The sequence below is a fragment of the Megalops cyprinoides genome, chromosome 22 (genome assembly GCF_013368585.1).
Source record: "Megalops cyprinoides isolate fMegCyp1 chromosome 22, fMegCyp1.pri, whole genome shotgun sequence".
Taxonomy (NCBI): domain Eukaryota; kingdom Metazoa; phylum Chordata; class Actinopteri; order Elopiformes; family Megalopidae; genus Megalops; species Megalops cyprinoides.
In genome coordinates this window covers 8,375,275-8,394,145 of record NC_050604.1, presented here as the reverse complement: position 1 = coordinate 8,394,145, position 18,871 = coordinate 8,375,275, and the positions used below count along the sequence as shown (strand labels likewise).

Genomic DNA, 18,871 nt, shown 5'->3' with positions numbered 1-18,871 from the left:
GGCAACAAGCTCCTCCCCTCTCAGTCACCAAGCTCCTCCCCTCTCAGTCACCAAGCTCGTCCCCTCTCAGTCACCAAGCTCCTCCCCTCTCAGTCACCAAGCTCCTCCCCTCTCAGTCACCAAGCTCCTCCCCTCTCAGTCACCAATATCCACCCCTCTCAGTCACCAAGCTCCCAGGCCTCTAGGCCCCAAGCCAGGCCTATGAAACGTTGTGGAGCAGAGACTGTGATGAAAGCTCACTTAGAATAGAGCCAAAACCACACCTGTTACTGACTCAGCACCCCCGACTGATATTTTGGCTCATGCAAGTCTGCAAACAAACGTTAAGGATGTGCCCAGATTGGATCAAAACAGGACCATTCACGTTGAGAGTTTCACTTATGATTAATGGGCAATTGATGCTTCGGGGAACTGAATGACTAAAGCATTAAACTCTCCCTACCAGTTAAGCATATCTCAGACTAACCCATATTCTAACCCCCTTGCTTGACCGAGCAAAAAGACCTGCGGTGAGAGTCTGTTGTCGGCACTGAGTGTCTGTTGCTCCTCTCTCTCATCACTTCCTACTGTGTCGTTTGCTTAGTGTTTTATGACTCGATTATACTTTATAATGAATTGAGAGAGCCCTTTGAAGGTTCGGTAATGGGATTGTTTTCATACAGAAGCAGACTTTTTTTTTTTTTCCTGGTCCGATGATAAAACAGTCCCCTGCTCTGATGATGGGACTCAAAGATTTAAGATGGTTTCCCATCCATACAACACCTTGGCTCTCAGTTGGCCAGAGAATCCCTGCGTGTTGCCATCCTTCTTGAGCTTAGTCATTATTTTTTGAGGTATTAGCCTCTCAAGGCGTAGCCTACAGAGTTCTGCAGCTCACGCAGCTTGATTAAAACCTTATTGTGTTGTTTATTGCGTCGATGGATGCAATCCTTGCCTGTGTAATTGCTTTCTCCAGGCTGGTTCATGCTAACAGCCATGCAAATGTGGTGGATTTTATTGGCTTTGCTTTCCACTGTGTTAATGCATTTGCTTTAGGTCCGACAGATGGAGACGTAGTTATCTTCACGACAGGGCTGTTTCCCTAATTAATTAAGACAACGAGGAGCATTTATTGGGGAGGGAACACCGTGGTTGCACAGTGGCCCGTCCCTGGGACCACGCACCCGTTTCGTTCGGGAGAACCGAGAAGGCAGCAGCAGACCCCCATCGTATGTCGCATACATTATCATACATTAAACTGTCCAGAGCGGTTTACGCGGCTCACGTCACGCAGATTACATGCTATAAAGCTGCGTTTCCCTGGAGCGATTCACGTTCAGCCGCAAAGCCGTGACTTAACAGCTAAGGGCAAAGGTCACGGGCACAGCACCGCGGTGCTCTGATGGAGGGGTGTAGCGTGTGTACCTGTGAACACAGGCCCTGTCCAAAAGGGAACGAGGAGGAGGAGAGGAGGAGGAGAATCTGATGGGCCATGAGCCAAACCCCCCCAGGATTATACCCCCCCCCCCGTGGCGACTGGATTACTGAGACCTTTTTATTTATTTATTTTGTAGGGCTTTTTCCCGTGTCCTAAAGTCACACAAACCCTGCTCTGCTCCCTCATTTTAAGGTTCATTTTTGTTTGTTTAGTTATGTTTTTGGTCACCCATCGGGTAGGGGTGTTCTTTTTGAATAATTCTTATTCTGTTTTTGCATAATTGGAATGGCTAATCTATTTTGGATATTCCATGTTTAAAATATCTCCCCCAGTTTATGCTTTTAGGCAGGAAGATGAATGATTTGACTGAAGTGTCTGGTATTATCTTTGGCTCTTTCTTCTCAATGAAGAATTTTTCTTCCTTTTTTTTCTGTCAGCTGTTGAGTAGTTGCATGCTAATCCTAGTAACCACTCAGTTCAATCTCACAGTCATCTGAGTAAGTGAATATTCATCCTCCTCCTCTTCAGCGAGTCACTTTCTGTCCGGAACAGCGGGAATCCTAGGCCTTCTCCTCAGGTGGTGAGGCAGGTGGCGTGTACCACCTCTCTGCCACCCCCCGGCTCTGACAGCCTCCCAAACCCCCATGCTCGGTTCCACACAGGGCAGACGCAGGGGGTCCGTTTCCCAGACTGCACTGTGCCATGCTGCCCGGGGCAGAACATCAGGTTGGTTACATAAAAGCCCCTCAGTGGGCGCCTGCGCCCCCGCCAGCCAGCCTGTGCCACTCCGCGGCCTCTCTGTTACATAATGACCGCCTTCTCTCTCTTTCCAGGGTGGAAGTGCGTTTTTTGGAGGATTATCTCTCGCACCATCCCGTCTGATCCAAGCCAAAATCTATATCCGAGAGTGAAGAGAAAAAAAAAACCCAAAAAATCCTAGAAACATAGGATTTGAAACATCAGTCAGGGGGCTATGTTTAGTTTTGTGCTTGGCTGTTTTTGTTATGGATGAAGGTGGATTCTAATTCTGCTCATTACTACGATACGAGCAGGTGTTTGAAGTGTTCCAGCAGTTGCGGCATCCTATTTATAGAATGCGTATACACGGCGTGTGAACCCTACAAAGGCATTTGTCGTTCTCGCGTTGGTTGTCTCCAAGGAGTACTGCGTGAGTTCTGATACCTTTGTTATCGCGTAAACCCACAGCGCTCATAACGCGAGATCTGATGCCTCTTAAGTCAGGGTGTGGAGGAGCGTTTTTTTTTTTTGTTTTTTTTTGAGAAAGAAAAAAACCGCCACAAAACTGTTTTGCCATGAGCGTGAGCATGTGTGCAGTATATTTGAGGGGGCCACAGTCGAATGAAGCCGGCCACAGGCCTTGAGAGAGAGGGGGTGAGGGCTGCAGGAGAGATGAGAGTAGCACTGCTGAGCTAGGTATATGTGGACCTCTATCCCCTGCCCATCACTTACAGAAGGCTGGGGATGTGTGGGATGTGCGGGCCTCCGTGTGTGTCACTTACAGAACGGGGCCAGACTGCGGGAGGAGGCAAGCAGAACTCACCTAATGGGAGGATGGACGGCAGAGACAGGGAGTACGGAGAGGGGTGTCTGCCAGTTTAGGATGCAAGTGGGTTTGTGGAGATCCTCGCCTCACTAGTTCATATGGTGTACACACTAGGGATGCAAGCGAATAGGGAAATCCACAAATCCTGCACTGTGCTGATAATCAAAACTCGTGCCCAGTGAAGGCTTGATCTGGATACTTTTGCTCTCTGGTGCTCGATGTCGCTCTGGATAAGAGCATCTGCTAAATGAATGCTAAAAGACTGCTAAAGACTAATGTAATGCAAAACGACCACATTTACAGTATAACAGCAATGTGACGGTTCAGTGAAATAGTGACTAATATAAGTGTAAGTAATAATGCCAGAATCGCATGTAAAGTGCTGTTAATGTAACACAGTGTGGGTTCACAGGTACAGAGAGTGAAGAGAACAGGGAGTACCTCCTGGAAATAGAAAATCCAGAAATACCGACCGTCTCCTGCACTCAGAACTCATTCTCAGGTTGTAAACAGGGCTAAGAGGGAGGCAGTGCTGGTGTGAGTGAAGTGGCACAGTTGTGTACTTTTACACTTGTCCTCAACATGGCCCTGTGTCTTTACCATGTCCGCTGTTTGGGATTTGACACCGCAACCTCCAGGCAAAGGCTCCAGTGCCCTAAAACTCCACTACAAGCTACAGCCGGTCCACATGTTGTAACCAGATTGGATGCTGCACAGAGTCAGCATTACTGAATAGCCCATAGAGATTACTTCTGTGCTGGCCACAGAGATACTAATATCGACCCCGAGATGTGCACCAGGTGAGAGTGATTTTCAGGAGAATTCTGGCCTGCTGTCAGCAGCAGAACCACATCCTCCGCATCCTTCTTCTCCAGCATCCAGATCTCCAGAGGCCCTCCGCCATCCTCATTTCCTGCACATTAAAATTGCATGGGCCTTAATGGAGCTCGCGGAATTGAATTCCAAGCAGCGGTTTGAAAGCGACCCTCCTAAAATCTGGCCCTGCTCACGAGGCCCCGGTGACCACGCGATGCGGTAAGCGCAGCTCTGGAGGAAAAACATGGTAGCTGAAAACCGCCCATTATTACTGTTATTAGCATTTTTCTTACCCCACAGAGAGCTTTATAAAGAGTTTAGAGCTGAGAGAGCAGGGGAATGATCAACTCTGTTAGTTGGGGGTGAGTGGAGACAGTGCCGATCTGTTGGTATGAGTGTGTGAGGCCCGTCTGTAGAGGGACTCGCTGTAGCACTGTTGAGACTACTTTTGTAAATTTTAAGAGTGCATTGTGCACGCAATCCACCCGTTGCCTGCCCTCCATAGCTCCAGTGGAAGGCTCACCTGCCTGGACGGGCAGGCGAGGGAAGTTCTCGTGAATCGGCTAATGATGTCTGCTTAGCGGAATAATTAGCGTAGCGGGCTCCGAAATGCCATGCGGTTGGATTGGGTGAGTAAAAGGTTATGAAAATATCAAATACCTTTTCACAGCGTGTTGGCAGAAGCCGTGCAAGCTGTCTGAAAGAACAAACTATGCGCTCAGTTTTTCTCCAGCGTTAACACAAATGGGCAAAGATCAAATGTCAATCCAGGCAGGTACAGTACGGTAAAGGCTATGAAGCGGAATTTCAGAAAATACAAGATGGGTCCATGAATCACGGTTTTTCCCCAGAAAGGCTGTTGAATTCACTTGGGTTGAAATGCAGCTGAAATACACACAGTCGCTTAGAATCTGATTGGTGATATTTGAGGATCTTATAGAGGAATGTTGTTCTACAATAAACCCCAACTGTGCCTCCACTAGAGATCCCTCCACCATTAGCTTTTGCTATAATCCGATAATTTTATGCAGACAAATTTTAAATTTGTCTCCACAGCTGATGAACAGTGTCCTGTGGGAATTATTAAGCCACACAGAGTTATCAGAGTTGTGTTTATATTTAGCCAGCCACCTGCAGGAGAAGAGTCATCATATCAGTTTGTGCATCCTCAGACTCTCCCCACAATAGTGCCGAAGTATGGGGGCGGGGTCATCTTTTTTTCCTGACAATGAATGACGAAGGTATGAAGAGGAGCCACCTTGGATAGTCAGTTTGTCTCCATGGTGATAAAAGCTGCTCATTATGGTCCACCTTTAGATTTTCTTATGTCATGAACTGAAAAAAGCATGCATATATCAATGCAATGCACATATCTCATTCTAAATTGACTTAAGATCAGCTATATCTGTTTTTTTTCTTACACTGGGTAGTCAATAATATGCCATTTTCCATCTTCTAAGGTAATTCTACAGCATGAAGATGAATGAATGGAGCCCTTTGTAAGGATAAATATGTAAAATTTTACTTCCTGTCTGTCACTGATGATCGTGTATGGCTCTTTGAAGATGATTTCATTTCATGTAATTCTCAAGTCAGATAAATTTGTACATTTTTAAATTTTATTCAGCAAGCTGCAAACCAGTGGGCTCTAAGATCAGCAGCAGCGGTGGGCAAAGATAGCGGGTACAACTCTGGCATATAGGCAAGGCGTTCGTAGCCCCGTGTTTTTCTGTGAGCCGGGCAGAACACTGGTTTTCAGGGGCACCACCTGAGAGGCCTATCGATAGCTTGACCCCTGTACACGACAACTGTGAGTGTTTCGACTGACACAATCTCAGATCACATCTCTATTGGTTGGCAGAAGTGTGGTGCAGTGGCCAAGGAGCTGGGATGGCAAGCAGTGGGGTTACAGGTTCAACTCCTGTGTGGGACACTGTTTTGTACACTGGAGAATGGCACTTAACCTGAACTGCCTGAGTAAATATCCAGCACTTATAAATGAATGTGGTGTTGAAGACACAGTATAAGACTGCTAAGCACATAGATAATCTTATGTAATTTTATATGCCTTTTTCCTGCTAAATCAGCTTTGGAAAGCTTTAGTCTTCTTTCACCCTCCACAATGGAATTCCAAAATGAAATTAAGATTCGCTACATAAAGTTTTTAATTACTTCTTTACCTCATTCGACCCATCCTTACCATTCACAAAGGCTGAGAACGTTGTGAGCATTACCGAGCACAGTTCTTCAGTGCCGGTTTTAAAAAAAACACATTACTGTCTTCCGGCCAGAAGCTAAATCCAATGTTCTCTCCAAGGTCATTGGAGTCCTCCCTCTACAAAGAAGTGAGATTTCCTTCAGCTGAAAATCCAGCTTTATCACCGCTTTTCAGGCGGCGTTTTTGTGCGCCAGACGTCAGTCAAAGAGCAACCGACTGTTGGGCGCCATGCGAAGTGTACCCAGGATCATTGTCGTTGCCCTTGCTGCGATCGTCATTTTTGCTATTGTTCTCGTCGCCGTCACGCTGATCTCATCGGTAGTGTCGTTATCATTATCGTTAATAAGCATCTAATGAAAGGGGGGAGCTTGCCCACCTCAGCGTGTGGTTAAGGTGCAACTGGCAGGTGGACATGGTCATAACGTAACTGCGAATCGTCCTGCTGGTCAAACTGCACCCCTGCTGAAATGATGAGGGGCAGAAAAAACGTGGGCCCACAACAGGAAGGACACATTGTGCAAATGAGACACGTTCATTTGGTGTTAAAATCCAGCCTAGAACTGTGTTCTTCTGTGTGAGGTTGCAGCAGAGGGCCCAGAGATTCTGCCGGTCTCGACGCTCGACGAGTGTGTGTTTTTTTTTTTTAAACATTTTTTCAGCGCATCCCCTGGTGGATTGACCTGTGGGGGACTCGGGGCAGAGTCGTGTGGAGCCGACACCCACTCTGCCGCCAGCACTGCTGTGCTGTCAGGATGCCTCTCACTGCACCACGCAGCGCGCTCAAGAACATGGCTCTCCCACTGCTGACTGAGCACACTCTGGCTCTGCTGCAGTGACTCTGTTTGTGTGTGTGTGTGTGTGTGTGTGTGTGTGTGTGTGTGTGTGTGTGTTTGTGTAAGAGGGCATGTTGTGAATGCTTGCAAGTTTAAATGCATACGTGTGTACGTGCAAGAACGTGCACACAGACATGCCTGACTTTGTGCATGTGTGTGCAGGTGTGGAGGTGCAAAAATGTGCACGTGTCTGCGTATGTGTGTTTGTATGTGTGTGTGCATTTATATGCTTGTGAACTTGTACATACGCACAAGTTGGGGGGGGGGGTGTGTATGTTCGTACGTTCTTGGTCTGTGTTTCTTTCACCGCCCCGGGTTTCAGTGCAGTGCTGGATTTTGAGTTTAGGCCCCACTGGCCCGGCTCCTCCTGTATTCAGCTTCCCTTAATGTCCTTTCAGGGAGTCTAACACACCCCCACTGAGGAGCTTTACTGAGATACGCTGTACACGGTTCTGCTGAGCTCACAGCACTGTTCTAGTGGAGTCTGATCTGAACTCTATCCAGAAGACGATTACTGTTTTAAACTGCAGTATCATTTTAAGTCAAATAAGCAATTTCTGAACCACCCTTCCTTGCAAACCTTTTTCCCAAAGTCTGATGCTCCACTCTGTAGTAAAAGCGACTGAGCCATGCCTACCAGACCCCATGATCTTGCAGTGACAGCGTTGACCATGTGAGTGTTTGGCGTCAGTACCGCTGAGTGGCGCGGGACATGTGGGTCACAGGAGAGGCGCAAGGCATCGTGATCGCCAGGCTAAGCACGCTGTGGCCGACGCCGCCGCTCCACCGCAGAGAAGAGGGGCGCGCTTCAACCGAACGCGATTTCAGCACCGCAAGTGGCCAGGTGCAGGACCTCCCCGTTGCCATGGTAACCCGCCGAGTCCCGACAGCCCGGACAGAGATAATGACATCAGCGGGTCTGTTCTAGCAATGCATATGGAATGAGCTCCCCATTCGGAAACCAGTTGAGTGAAAAGCTCCCGGGTTGTGTAATGCGAAGAATAACAGGTCTTCTTGGTTTGTATCTCAAGACCTCCTGGGTGGCCGTCTGTGCTGAGTCTTGACTGGCGTCGGGGTAATCATCTGTCAGAGGGATCGTCTATCAAACTCAAACATAACACGGAAATATGAGCTACACATTTCCATTGTTTGCATTTATTGTTATGTCTGTGTGAGTCCAGTGGTATAACCTTATTTTGTTACAGTGAGGGACTCTGACTGAGGCTTTAGCCTTAGCACAGACCCCCGGCTGACGTAACAGTGTACATCTGATCCATTTATACAGCTGGATATCTTAGTGAAGCAGATCTGGTCAGGTGTCGTGGCCCAGGGGCAGCTGAAGCAGTGGCCCATGTGAGATATGGACGTTCAACCCTGCAGTGTCGTTTCCATATTAACTGTAGCACCATGTCGCTGCCCCTACTAGCAAAATGTGTCCCCAGAGAGATAAGCAAACCGAAGAGGATCATGGGAGTTGCAGCAAATAGCAGGAAGTAAACGTTGAATATAACATATATAAACCTGCTGTGAGTGCTTTCACCTATTTCTACGTTTCTACTAAACCAGCAGCTACTTTGCACTTACACAAATCCAAACAGTTGAATTTCACTGCCGAAATGAAACGCCCTGCCCCTTTAAATGACTTGGGGTTGGCGGGGCAGGAGTGTAGCTGGGGAGGCAAGTTTAGCATTCCAGCTGCATCCATTGTTTTTTATCGACCAGTCTGTTGTACCCAGCTCACAGCGCTGCCCGTTCAATATCTTTTGGTCATTTTAATTAAAGGCAGACTCTCCTGCTCCAAAAAAAAAGAACTAAACTGAAACATAACTGCCATTTCTGGCTGATATAAACCGCACACCAACTCAATAAAAGGCCTGCTTTTCTGCAGGCGTTTGGCCACTCTTAATAGCTGCTGGTGCGTCATTGATAAATGGCTAAGCTAATTTTACTGCAACTTGCCCTTGGGCTTCTCTTCTCTTTAGCTCACACCGAACGTAATTACAGCGTCCGTTTCTGTTTTTAATAACAGCGCGCGCATCAGACCTGTGTAGAGTTCGCTGTAATTGTTTCTTTCACTCTGACACTTTTGAATCTGTATTATTGTTTGTTTTGTTCAAATTTCACGGTTGCTTGGAAGGAGGGATGTCAATGGAAGCCTGCCATTGTTTGAGCTACATTATTTTTTTTTTTTTCTTTTGAATAAATGGTTATTGAATACGGAGTGGAAAATTAACAGTGTAAATACCAGAAGGCAGGAACATGCACAGACACACATACACCTGTTAGCTGCTGAGGAACATGGGTGTTAAAACTGCCTACCTTCAGCTTCTGTGATTAGATATCGGAACACATACGCCTCCTCACCAATAGCAAGAGCCCTCATACACACACACACACACACACACACACACACACACACAGAGACAGAGCAGTGAAATCTAAAGTATGTCCAATGCACACTGCACACACTTCTCAGTCATGAAGTTAAATTGTGTGATGTCTTCATGAGCAAACATGGCTTACGAGGGTTCAGTGCTTGTATCACCTATTTGGGAGTCCAGGGGTCTGTTGACGAGGTCGCAGTGGGTATGCAGGCCTCTCAGTTAGGTGTAACACCACACGCAGGATTTCAAATTGCGTCCCTGATGCGAAAAGCTGGACCTCCAAAACGCATGCCTCACTGTCCGCAGCCCTCGGTGCCGCCTCAAACTCTGATTGGCGAGTGCTGACCAATCAGAACTCTCTGGCTAACTCGGCCTGCAGCTGTGATTGATTAGCCGAGGCTCCCGAGCTCGGAAAGCTACCAAACCTGTGCACTTGCCGCTAGGCTGGGGGGGAAACCACCCTAAAGTCCAGCGCTAACTCAGATTCCCCACAAGGCGGATTTCATTAACGTGTGACGGATCCAGGCCCAGCTGCTCGCCTCTGAGAAACGTCAATGCAGCGGCGGCAGTAGCTAAGCCCAGCCAGGCCCCCCCGCTCCTCAGCTCTCATTAACCTTTGTGGATCCCAGTCTGAGGGGTATTGACAGAACATGGTTTCACCCCCTCCACTGGGATCGCGAGGAAAGAGCTTACAGTTAGAAGGTCTCAGGTTTGAATTCTCAGGCGGGGTGTTGCCTGTGTGACCCTGGGCAAAGTAATTAACCAGCATCGCTTCAGCTGTGTGAATGGATGATATGTGAAATGCAAACTGTGCTATTCATCTAAAATGGGGCTGTCCACCAAGCATGCAGATAATCCGATTAATATTATTAATACGATTTTGTCATTTCATCCACTAAATATCTATAGAATAATCCATAATTGTCTATAAGAGAACCTCTTATCTGTAACTATAATCAAGGTTCTATACACTTTTATACCATTTTTGCCTGTGGATTCGATTAAAAGTAAAGATATTTTCATGGCAGCAGTGGCAAAATCCCCAAGGAGCCTTCAATCATTCCATGTGCTTTTTCCGGTCCCCGTATGCTTATCATAAATGTACAGGAGAAAAAAACCCTGATGTACCATCTCAATAACAACTGGATCAACAGCGTACTTTTTTAATAAAGCGAAGGATCATGTGTGGAAAGGACAGTGTTGGCAGGATGGTAATATCAGCCTCAGCTCATAACAGCACTGTATCTGAGCAGCTGGCATACACTGCATACAGTCGGCAGAATTTGCCATATGGTTATTTTGAAATTAATCATATCTCCTCGCTTGTATTTGCGAAGGAGCTCACGTTTTTTTTTTTCTTCTGCCACGTGATGGGGCTGAAGGGGGGAAGGGGGGAAGGGGGCTTGGCTAAGTCACGGCCTGTCTTCGCTCTGATTGGCTGTTGTGATCTTGCTGTCCCAGGCACGGAGTAGCTATACAGTAAAGCAGCATGTGGATGGGCTCCTTTTATAACTGTGCACCTGTGCTCTTCTCATGAGCCCCTTTGTTTTCTTTTTTATCTTTTGGTACAGGTTCTCTGGTACTCAACCAGAGAATATTTATTAGGGTAGGCATGCGAGCACTTCAGAATAAATGTAAGCTGAAAGGAGCACCTTGACCAGGCAGCCCTTTTGCAAGGAAAAGGTGCTTTGTGTGTCTGTTGCCTAGAATGTTCAGTGTAGGTTTTTTTTTTTTTTAAAGGAGGCCGTAACAACCTCACAGCTGGCGAGCCGAGAGCCCCGAGAACTCACAAAGTGCTGGCATTTCGAGTCCTCTCAGAGACCGAGCGCAAGTGCACAGGTCTGTCATATTCCAGCGCTGTACCCTCGCTGACGGGCCGTTTCCATGCCGACGTGTGCGGTTTCCGTGGCGACGGTCGGCCGCAGGCGCGTGCCCGGCGGAGGCGCGCGCGGGCACCACGAGGACGGCGTCCTCCGCCTCGCCGCCCGCGCCGATCGAATCCGAGCGGAGTCGCCGTTCAAAAACCACAATCCCGTCAAAGGCGCACAACCCCCCCCCCCAGAAGAAAGCATGGATTCAGAAGAATCAATGAAGCGGTCGATTGTCGTTCGCCAGCCATCCAGTGTAGAGTAAACACAGAGTGCAGGTTTGAATGGCCACATGTCATGAAACGGCGTCTTAGTCACTTATTGACGGGCGATGGCTGGCAGGCCGCTCAATGCTACCTCAAGCCCTGGTGCCCCCCCGCCTCAGCGGACGGGCACTGATAAGGTGCACGTTGTCGCTGGAATCGAACGCAGGCTAGCTGGCCCTTCTGCCCTTCTGTGTGTCTGTGTGCGGTCGAAGTTGCCTTTTCTTTCCTCGTGTGCTTTCGTTTTGCAATGATATTGAATAGATATGGAATCTGCCAGGTTTCCCCCTAGATAGATCTGTATGTGTGTGTGCATGCGGGAGTGTGTGCACGTGAGCATGTGTGTGCGCACCTGTCTGTGTGCGTATGAGCATACCATACCTGTGTGCGTGTGTGTGTGTGTGTGTGTGTGCGCGCGCGCGGGTGCATGTGCATGTGCATGTGTCATTAGTATGTTTATGTATCTGTGTGTGTGTGTTTGTGGGTGTACTTGCGTTTTTATGTGCATGTTTTTTGTGTGCGTCGTGTGTGTCTGTGGGTTTGTTGACATACTTGCCTTAGTGTGTGCACGTGTGTGTGTGTGTGTGTGTGTGTGTTAGCTTGGCTGCTGATGACTCCCTAAGAGGCTGTTCTCCCTTTAATCTCTGCTGTTTTATCACCGCTCAGAGGCAGATGTTGGGCGTGAGAACAGCTCTCCCGCTCCTTATGAAAGTTGTCAGACATGTGGAGTCGTTTGGACAGACGGGCGACAATCTGCTCCAACGGGCAGAGACGAAAAAAGGGTTCTTACCGCACCGCAGTGGAAGTGCACCACAACAGCGCAATTAAAATCGTCAAAGCGATTTCAAAGCACGGAGGCAAATCGAGCATTTCAGCATGTGAAGACATGGCACCTTCACAAGCGTCAGTGACCTCGCCTTTGCTCAAGATTAGTTTGGTTGACAAACTCCTAACCGGGGGACAGTCTCGGTTTCCATTTTCCTTTGTTTGTTCACGGAGTGTCCCCTCACCCTTTCCTGAAGACCCCTTTCCTTGCGCCTGAACTCCTTCCATGTCTCTAGCGTGTGGTTGGCAGCCAGGAGCTCGGCCTTCGTTTCACCGAGACAGGACGGGACGGGGGGGTGGGGGGTTTGCTTTACACTGCAAAAACGTAAACACAGTAAGATGAGAATGTGAGATCAGGTTGCCTCTGACAGAGGCTCCGCGCTCTCGCCCCCTGGAGGGCCCCTCCGCTTCTGCTAATTGTTTCCCGGTCGAGTCCTTCAGCGGACGCTAATTGTAAGCGTCTGGAAGAGACGTCCCCGCTGTGGTTTTTCCACGCGGTCGCGAGTGCAGTGCGAGGCCCCAACTGCGCGGTTTTACTCTTTAGGCGAGATGCGCAGAAAACACTGTCTGTGGATAGCGTGTGGTGGCGTTTTCAACTTTTTTGGGGGGAAATAATTGGAACCAAGGGATTGGTTTGCATCTGTTCAGTAAATCTGATCTTATCGTTATTGTTAAACCAAATTGGACCGTTTGAGCTGAAAATGGATGCAGGGAACCGGTTTGCATCTGCTCAGGGGTCCATGCCAAATAAGCCACGGCAGCAGTCGCGGGAGGAGACGACAGCTGTTGTGTGTGTGTGTGTGTGTGTGTGTGTGAGTGTGTGTGTCTGTCTGTGTGTGTGTGTGTGTACTTGCGTCTGAGAGGGCTCTTGCTGCGGGTGTGGAGGTGCACCCTGTGTCCTGATATGTAATCACGGTGATGGGAGGTGGGCAGATTTTAATACCCATGATCCTTTGCAGCGAGCAGGTGTGTTTCCCATAATGAGCAGGTGATGCTATGGGAGCAGCCAGGCTGTAACAGAGCTGGGGTGGAAAGCGGAGCTGGCGGTGCTGGTGCTCGGTGGGCAGAGCCGACACACCGGCCCCAAAATCCCTCCTCCGGCTCCCCCCGTGAAGCCAGGGGCTACCGCGGGTCATCTTTGTTTTGGAAAAATGATAGCAAAATGCTGGCAACTCCCATCCTGGCTAAACCATGGAGCTGGGGTGGAGTGGGGGGTGGCTGAGGTGGTGGTAACTCCGACACCAACTCCAAGTGTTTCCAGGTCATGCCAGCCCCACCCCCAGAGTGTCCCTGGAATTTTGCAGTCTTTATAAACCTAGGACCCGCGTCCCTCCACAGAGAGAGCATTAGACGGCACGGTGTCTGTGGAATGCTGGAGAGGGAGGCCTTTTGAGAGCTATGGAGAGGAAGCCTCTGGAGGACAATAGAGAGGACGGTGTTTGGAGAACATTCAAGAGGGAAACCACAAACTGACCTCTCCTCAACCCTAGTGCTAAATCCTACACCTGACCCTAACCCCAGTTTAAAACCCCACATCCAACCCAGTCAAATTCTAAACTTTTATGTAATTAAGAGTGCGTGTTTTTCATAGTGTTTGCACAAGTGTTAGTGTTAGTGTTTGCACAAGTGTTCCGCACCGTGTTAATCTAGCAGTCACCTGACTGTATTGATAGATGGCCTGCCAGGTTACACATGTGGCCCATTCTCTGAACACCAAACAAAAGCGAGGGACACGTTCTCTGTCAGGCAAGCGAATGCGGAAAGAAAGAAACACCTCGTTCGGGGGGGGGTTGGGGGGTGCTCTCTCATGAGAGAGGGAGACCCATGCGGCACTGTCACCGCCCTCATAAGAGAGGTGACCCAAACGAACGCAACAATAGCCTTCATTAGTATCGCTGAGAGGGCCGAGAGAGCCATCGTGACACAATCGAACGTCAACAACGGGGCCGCTTCCCACTGAAAATGCAGCGCTCCTTTCGGGTAGCTCGCAGTGCGAGGGTGTGTGGGTGCAGGGAGGGGGGGATGGAGTGGCCGATCAAACCCCCCCACCCCTACAGCTGCGCACACACCGCTCCTCTCCCTCTTTAATGATTATGACGTGTGTAGGCAATTTGCCGTGGGAGCGGGATGCGATTACTCCTCATTTGATGCATTAAATAATGAAGGTAATCCCCTTAATTGGATTTAAGGCAAATGAATTCCGTCTTTCCTCTTACGGTCTTTGCCTTGCTGTCAGGCCCCCGAAGTAATAACAAAGGCATTGTTATTCCTTACGGGAGGGTGTCCAAACTGGAAGCTGTGAGCATCACTCGTTAAATTCCGTTATTTGCTTAGCAGGTGCCCTTATCTAGCCTGACTTAAGTGGCTTACGTTTTTACATAATATCTGTAGGAACAGCTGGATATTCACTGAGGCAGATCAGATGAAGTGCCTCAAAGGGTACAACAGCACTGCTGCGTTTGGGAATTAAACCCGCAACCCCCTACTTTCTGTATAAGCACTGATCCCCAACCACTATGTCATGCATATCATGGTAGGACATGTAATGGTCCTGAGATTCACATTGGCAATGTGGGTAGGTCCCAAAGAAGCAGAGTGTAAATCCCATTGTATCCCAACACCTGCCTTAATCCCATTTGGCCCACTTGCGCGACACTGATCCTGGAACAGTGCTCTGGCACACCTCGGCAGCACGACCCTCTGTGTTAACCCCGCGATTCCCTGCAAAGTGTGAGCTTGGCAGGCTGTTTTATCAGAAGGGAAAACCTTGCATCGAAACCATGTCTTATTTTTGTCTCCCAGTGAAAAGCTAAATTAGGTGCAGTGGTTACAATTAGGTCTGGTTTGGAGCACATGCCTTATACTCAGTATGCATGGTTAAACCGAGACCAAGCGCCTTAAGAACAAAGTCGATGTGCATTTGATCGCTCATGTTCGCATTAGCGGGGTTCCTTCTTAAGTGACCGCACGCTTGCTGCCTCCAGCATTTAATACCCCCTAGCATTCTCCATTAGTGGTTATCTACATGGCGCTAAGGTGGAGGCATTTACATTGAGGTCAGTGGAATGAAGCCCCTGGGGGCTCTTGCTGTGCTCTCAGGATCGTGAGTCAGTACGTGAAGTGAGCTGAATAATAAGGCTTGAACTGGGTCTCTTTTTTTTTTTTTTGCACCATTCAGAGCGGTACTTCATCAGAGAGTATTGATCCACTCTTAAACAGCCGTGCTTTTCTGCGTGGATCTCCTCAGACCTGGGAAAGGAGGGTAGGGCTGAGAACTTTGGGGATGCGCAGGTCGTGCGTGTTACCGTTCGGCTGTAAAAGGGCCCTGAGGGAAAAATATCGTGCCCATCCATTCATTGTCAAGCTACCGGACTGGTGACACCTTCCTTTGCAAACCTTAAAGTGACTGTGTTCTGTTGAAAGGACGAAGGCCATGGTTTCGAGCCACCCCCGAGCTTCAGAGTTAAACGTTGGCCTGGGTTTACTCTCGTTTTTTTTTCTCTGGTCTTATTTTTGGTTTAGTTTTTCAGTGCCCTGGGCCCTGTTAATGAATGTATCCACGCCTGGCTCTCCTCGTCATTAAAACAGTTTGCCTGACTGCACTGGAAGTGGTTCCTCTTTGTGAGAGGTCGAAGAATGAGCTCACACCGAAACTTAGCCTGGGGTAAACGTTCCACCTCGGGTTTTTCAGTACTGTTGAGGTATATTCAGAGTTATTTTGCCTGACCTTGGCAGGGTTGACGGTCTGAAATAAGTGTTCACAAAAGGGGATTAAAAAAGTAGGAACATTTCCTTGGGCCTGGAAGTGTCTGGAAACGATCCTATGGGGAATCCTCCAGTAAGACGGACCTCTTCGTGGCTTTTTCTTATGCACACGAGGGTCTTATTCTGGCCAGAGATGTGAGCGAAAACAGCCTAACGGGGCGAAACCGGACCCAGCAGACATTTACACAAGCCCATGGAATCTCAAGTGGGATTCAGACAGGGGCTTAACCAATCAGAAGCAAAGTCATATCAAAATACAGAGACCGACTGCAGAACTCTCATTTGTGAAGCTGGTCATTATTGCCGGTGAGGGGTTCCTGTCAGTAACCCTTCGTTTTAAACAGGGGTCAGAGAGGAAAGCTAAGATTTCAGAGCAGTCTGTCTGTTTGCCTTAAAGATGGAATTCTATGGGAAGGACAGGCAGCTCTGGCCCTCTTGCTGCAGTGAAACCTAAAAGAGTGTGGTTTCATATGCTTCACGGGTGACCATGGCTAGGGTGACATGTATACATTTCCATATATACTCTTGGACCTCTATTGGTCCATATCTTTTTACATACACAGAAGTTAAGCACTGATTAGGTAGTTCTTCTCAAAGACTCAGTCCTGTAAGTCGTTGACGTGCAATCATATGCCATATCAATATGAGGCATTACAACATTATCATTCTAAAATATATTATGACAGTATAACATGAACATTATTTTCTGTAGTCAACCCTCACCACCACCACCACCATCACCACCACTCCATATTTGAATTTGGACATTGTAACATTCTTAAGTGAAGGTAATCCAGGAAACAGAAATACAATTAAATTAAATGTAATGCTGCAGTTGTGTATAATTTCATTTTCCCATTTTTTGAACTCATTGACATTAGCTGTAGTGCAAACAACTGCAAATGATTATGATTATGTTTATTATTACTGTAATTATTGTTTTCATTATTAATTTGTTTGCAAATTGTACTGTCCTTTGCTTTTATATAGTCACTTCTAGCTTGTGTCTTTGATTCTATCCATTGATACAGCTGTTTGTCCTCTGATGCATGTGAGGTTAAGAGCATCGCTAAAGGGTATAATGGCCCACATGGGAACTGAACTGGAAACCTACCTGGTTACAAGCCCAGCTCTCCACTGTGTCACTGGCCACTGGGGCAGATGGAGACGTGGAATTAGGCCATCTTTCAGGCATTTTCAGTGGTTGATAGCTATCATAAAGTGTGAGGGGAGTGGCGGGTCCCTGGAACTGTTGCATGTTGTGGATAAAACATGTATATGAAGATAATGGTCACTGTATGCTGTGTATTTTTCTGCATATCTGTTTTGGCCCTATACCTTATACATTATTCGCTGTGAGCTTTGGCCTAATTAGAAAGCAGTTTGTCCTGAACTTTGAACAAGTGGTTGTTTGTTTTGTCATTTAGTTATTATTATTTGAACAAATTGACTCTAGCTGTCATTGAAATTAGCCAAAATTGTGTGTATGATGAGAAACAAACATTTTTTTCTGTTTTATGCAAAAAAAGGACAGGTTGTATATACACACACTTCATCGATTTGCAATTTGTGTACATGATGTATTATGTGGTAGCTTCACCATACACTGTAAGTTGTGCTGTTTATGTCCCTCTGTTTAAAGGCAGTCCTTTCTCCTCTCTCTAGTTTGTGGAGACATCCACGGACAGTTCTTTGACCTGATGAAGCTCTTCGAGGTGGGAGGGTCGCCGGCCAGCACGCGCTACCTTTTTTTAGGCGATTACGTCGACCGAGGATACTTTAGCATTGAAGTAAGTGGACATCATGTTCTCAACCATCTATTTCAAGCAGATCCTCTGACACTGCGAAACCCCTTTAAAAGAACAAACAAACAAAAAAAAAAACAGAAAACAAAATATGCAATACATCATTTCCATCATTTAATTAAGCTGTTTACTTAGCAAAATTTCTCTGTCAAAAACCAGAGGTGCGGCTTTTCTCTCTGGAATGAGGAGCAAGACGGCAGTTCGTCCTCATTATTCCGCACCTCTCAAACGTCTTGACGCAGAACGCAGTTTTGCTAATTGGACCGACTCCCTCTTACACATTGATTAGTCAGTCATAAAACGTTGTTCTAATTACTGAGCGAGGCTTTTCAGGACCCAAGGGTTTCACCGCAAGCCTTTCTCTTTTTTTTTCTTTTTGTTCCTTTTTCAGACATTGACATAGAATGGAAGTGTTAACAAGAAGGGCTCTGCTGCTTCTGCTGTTAATTGCTTTTTGTGTCTGATTCTGTGTTGTTTATTTCCTTGTCATCGTTGTTGTTTGTTTTTGTCTTCCAGTGTGTGCTGTACTTATGGGCCTTAAAGATCCTTTATCCCAAAACACTGTTCCTGCTTCGCGGGAACCACGAATGTAGACACTTAACAGAGTATTTCACATTTAAGCAAGAATGTAAGTATGGCTCGGACCACTTTCTTTTAAAAGCATTGTACAAACGAATGTTCATATTCTTTTCTCCGTGTTTTTGTTTTATTTAATAATTTGTGAAAACCGTAGACAGTAAGCATTGCTCTTATGTCTAAAGTGCATGCGTTTTCAGGACGCAATAGAACAGTCTTAAACGGACATATTCTGCTTTGTTTGTTTACACTAGTTCCATTATGTAGCCATTAGTTTTCTTTGTAAAATTGTGTTTATTTATTTATTTCTCCTAGCAAAGGCTTTTTGACGTTTAATATATTCATGATTACAGTGAGTGCATTTCCTGGCTTTGGATGATTTTAGAACCTAGCTTGAGCCAGTGGCTGTTTTCTTATGTCTGAACCATTTCTGTCAGACTGAACACTGATGCTTTTTCGGGTTTCTCTGGGAAAGTGCTCAGCACAGCCTTCGCTGTGCGTTAAAACGCGCGTGTTGAAAGCGGTGTGTTTCAGACA

The 18,871-nt window shown here is 47.2% G+C and overlaps 1 protein-coding gene across 6 annotated transcripts in view; it reads left to right on the top strand.

The window, feature by feature from the left end:
* LOC118769393 (serine/threonine-protein phosphatase 2B catalytic subunit alpha isoform-like) overlaps window positions 1-18,871 on the top strand; it is a 104,328-nt gene that overhangs the window by 54,497 nt on the left and 30,960 nt on the right. For all 6 annotated transcript variants that reach the window (XM_036516436.1, XM_036516434.1, XM_036516433.1 and 3 more), the window contains exons 3-4: window positions 17,619-17,743; window positions 18,275-18,386. In XM_036516436.1, the coding sequence (XP_036372329.1) occupies window positions 17,619-17,743; window positions 18,275-18,386 (237 nt within the window). The remainder of the gene's footprint in view (window positions 1-17,618; window positions 17,744-18,274; window positions 18,387-18,871) is intronic.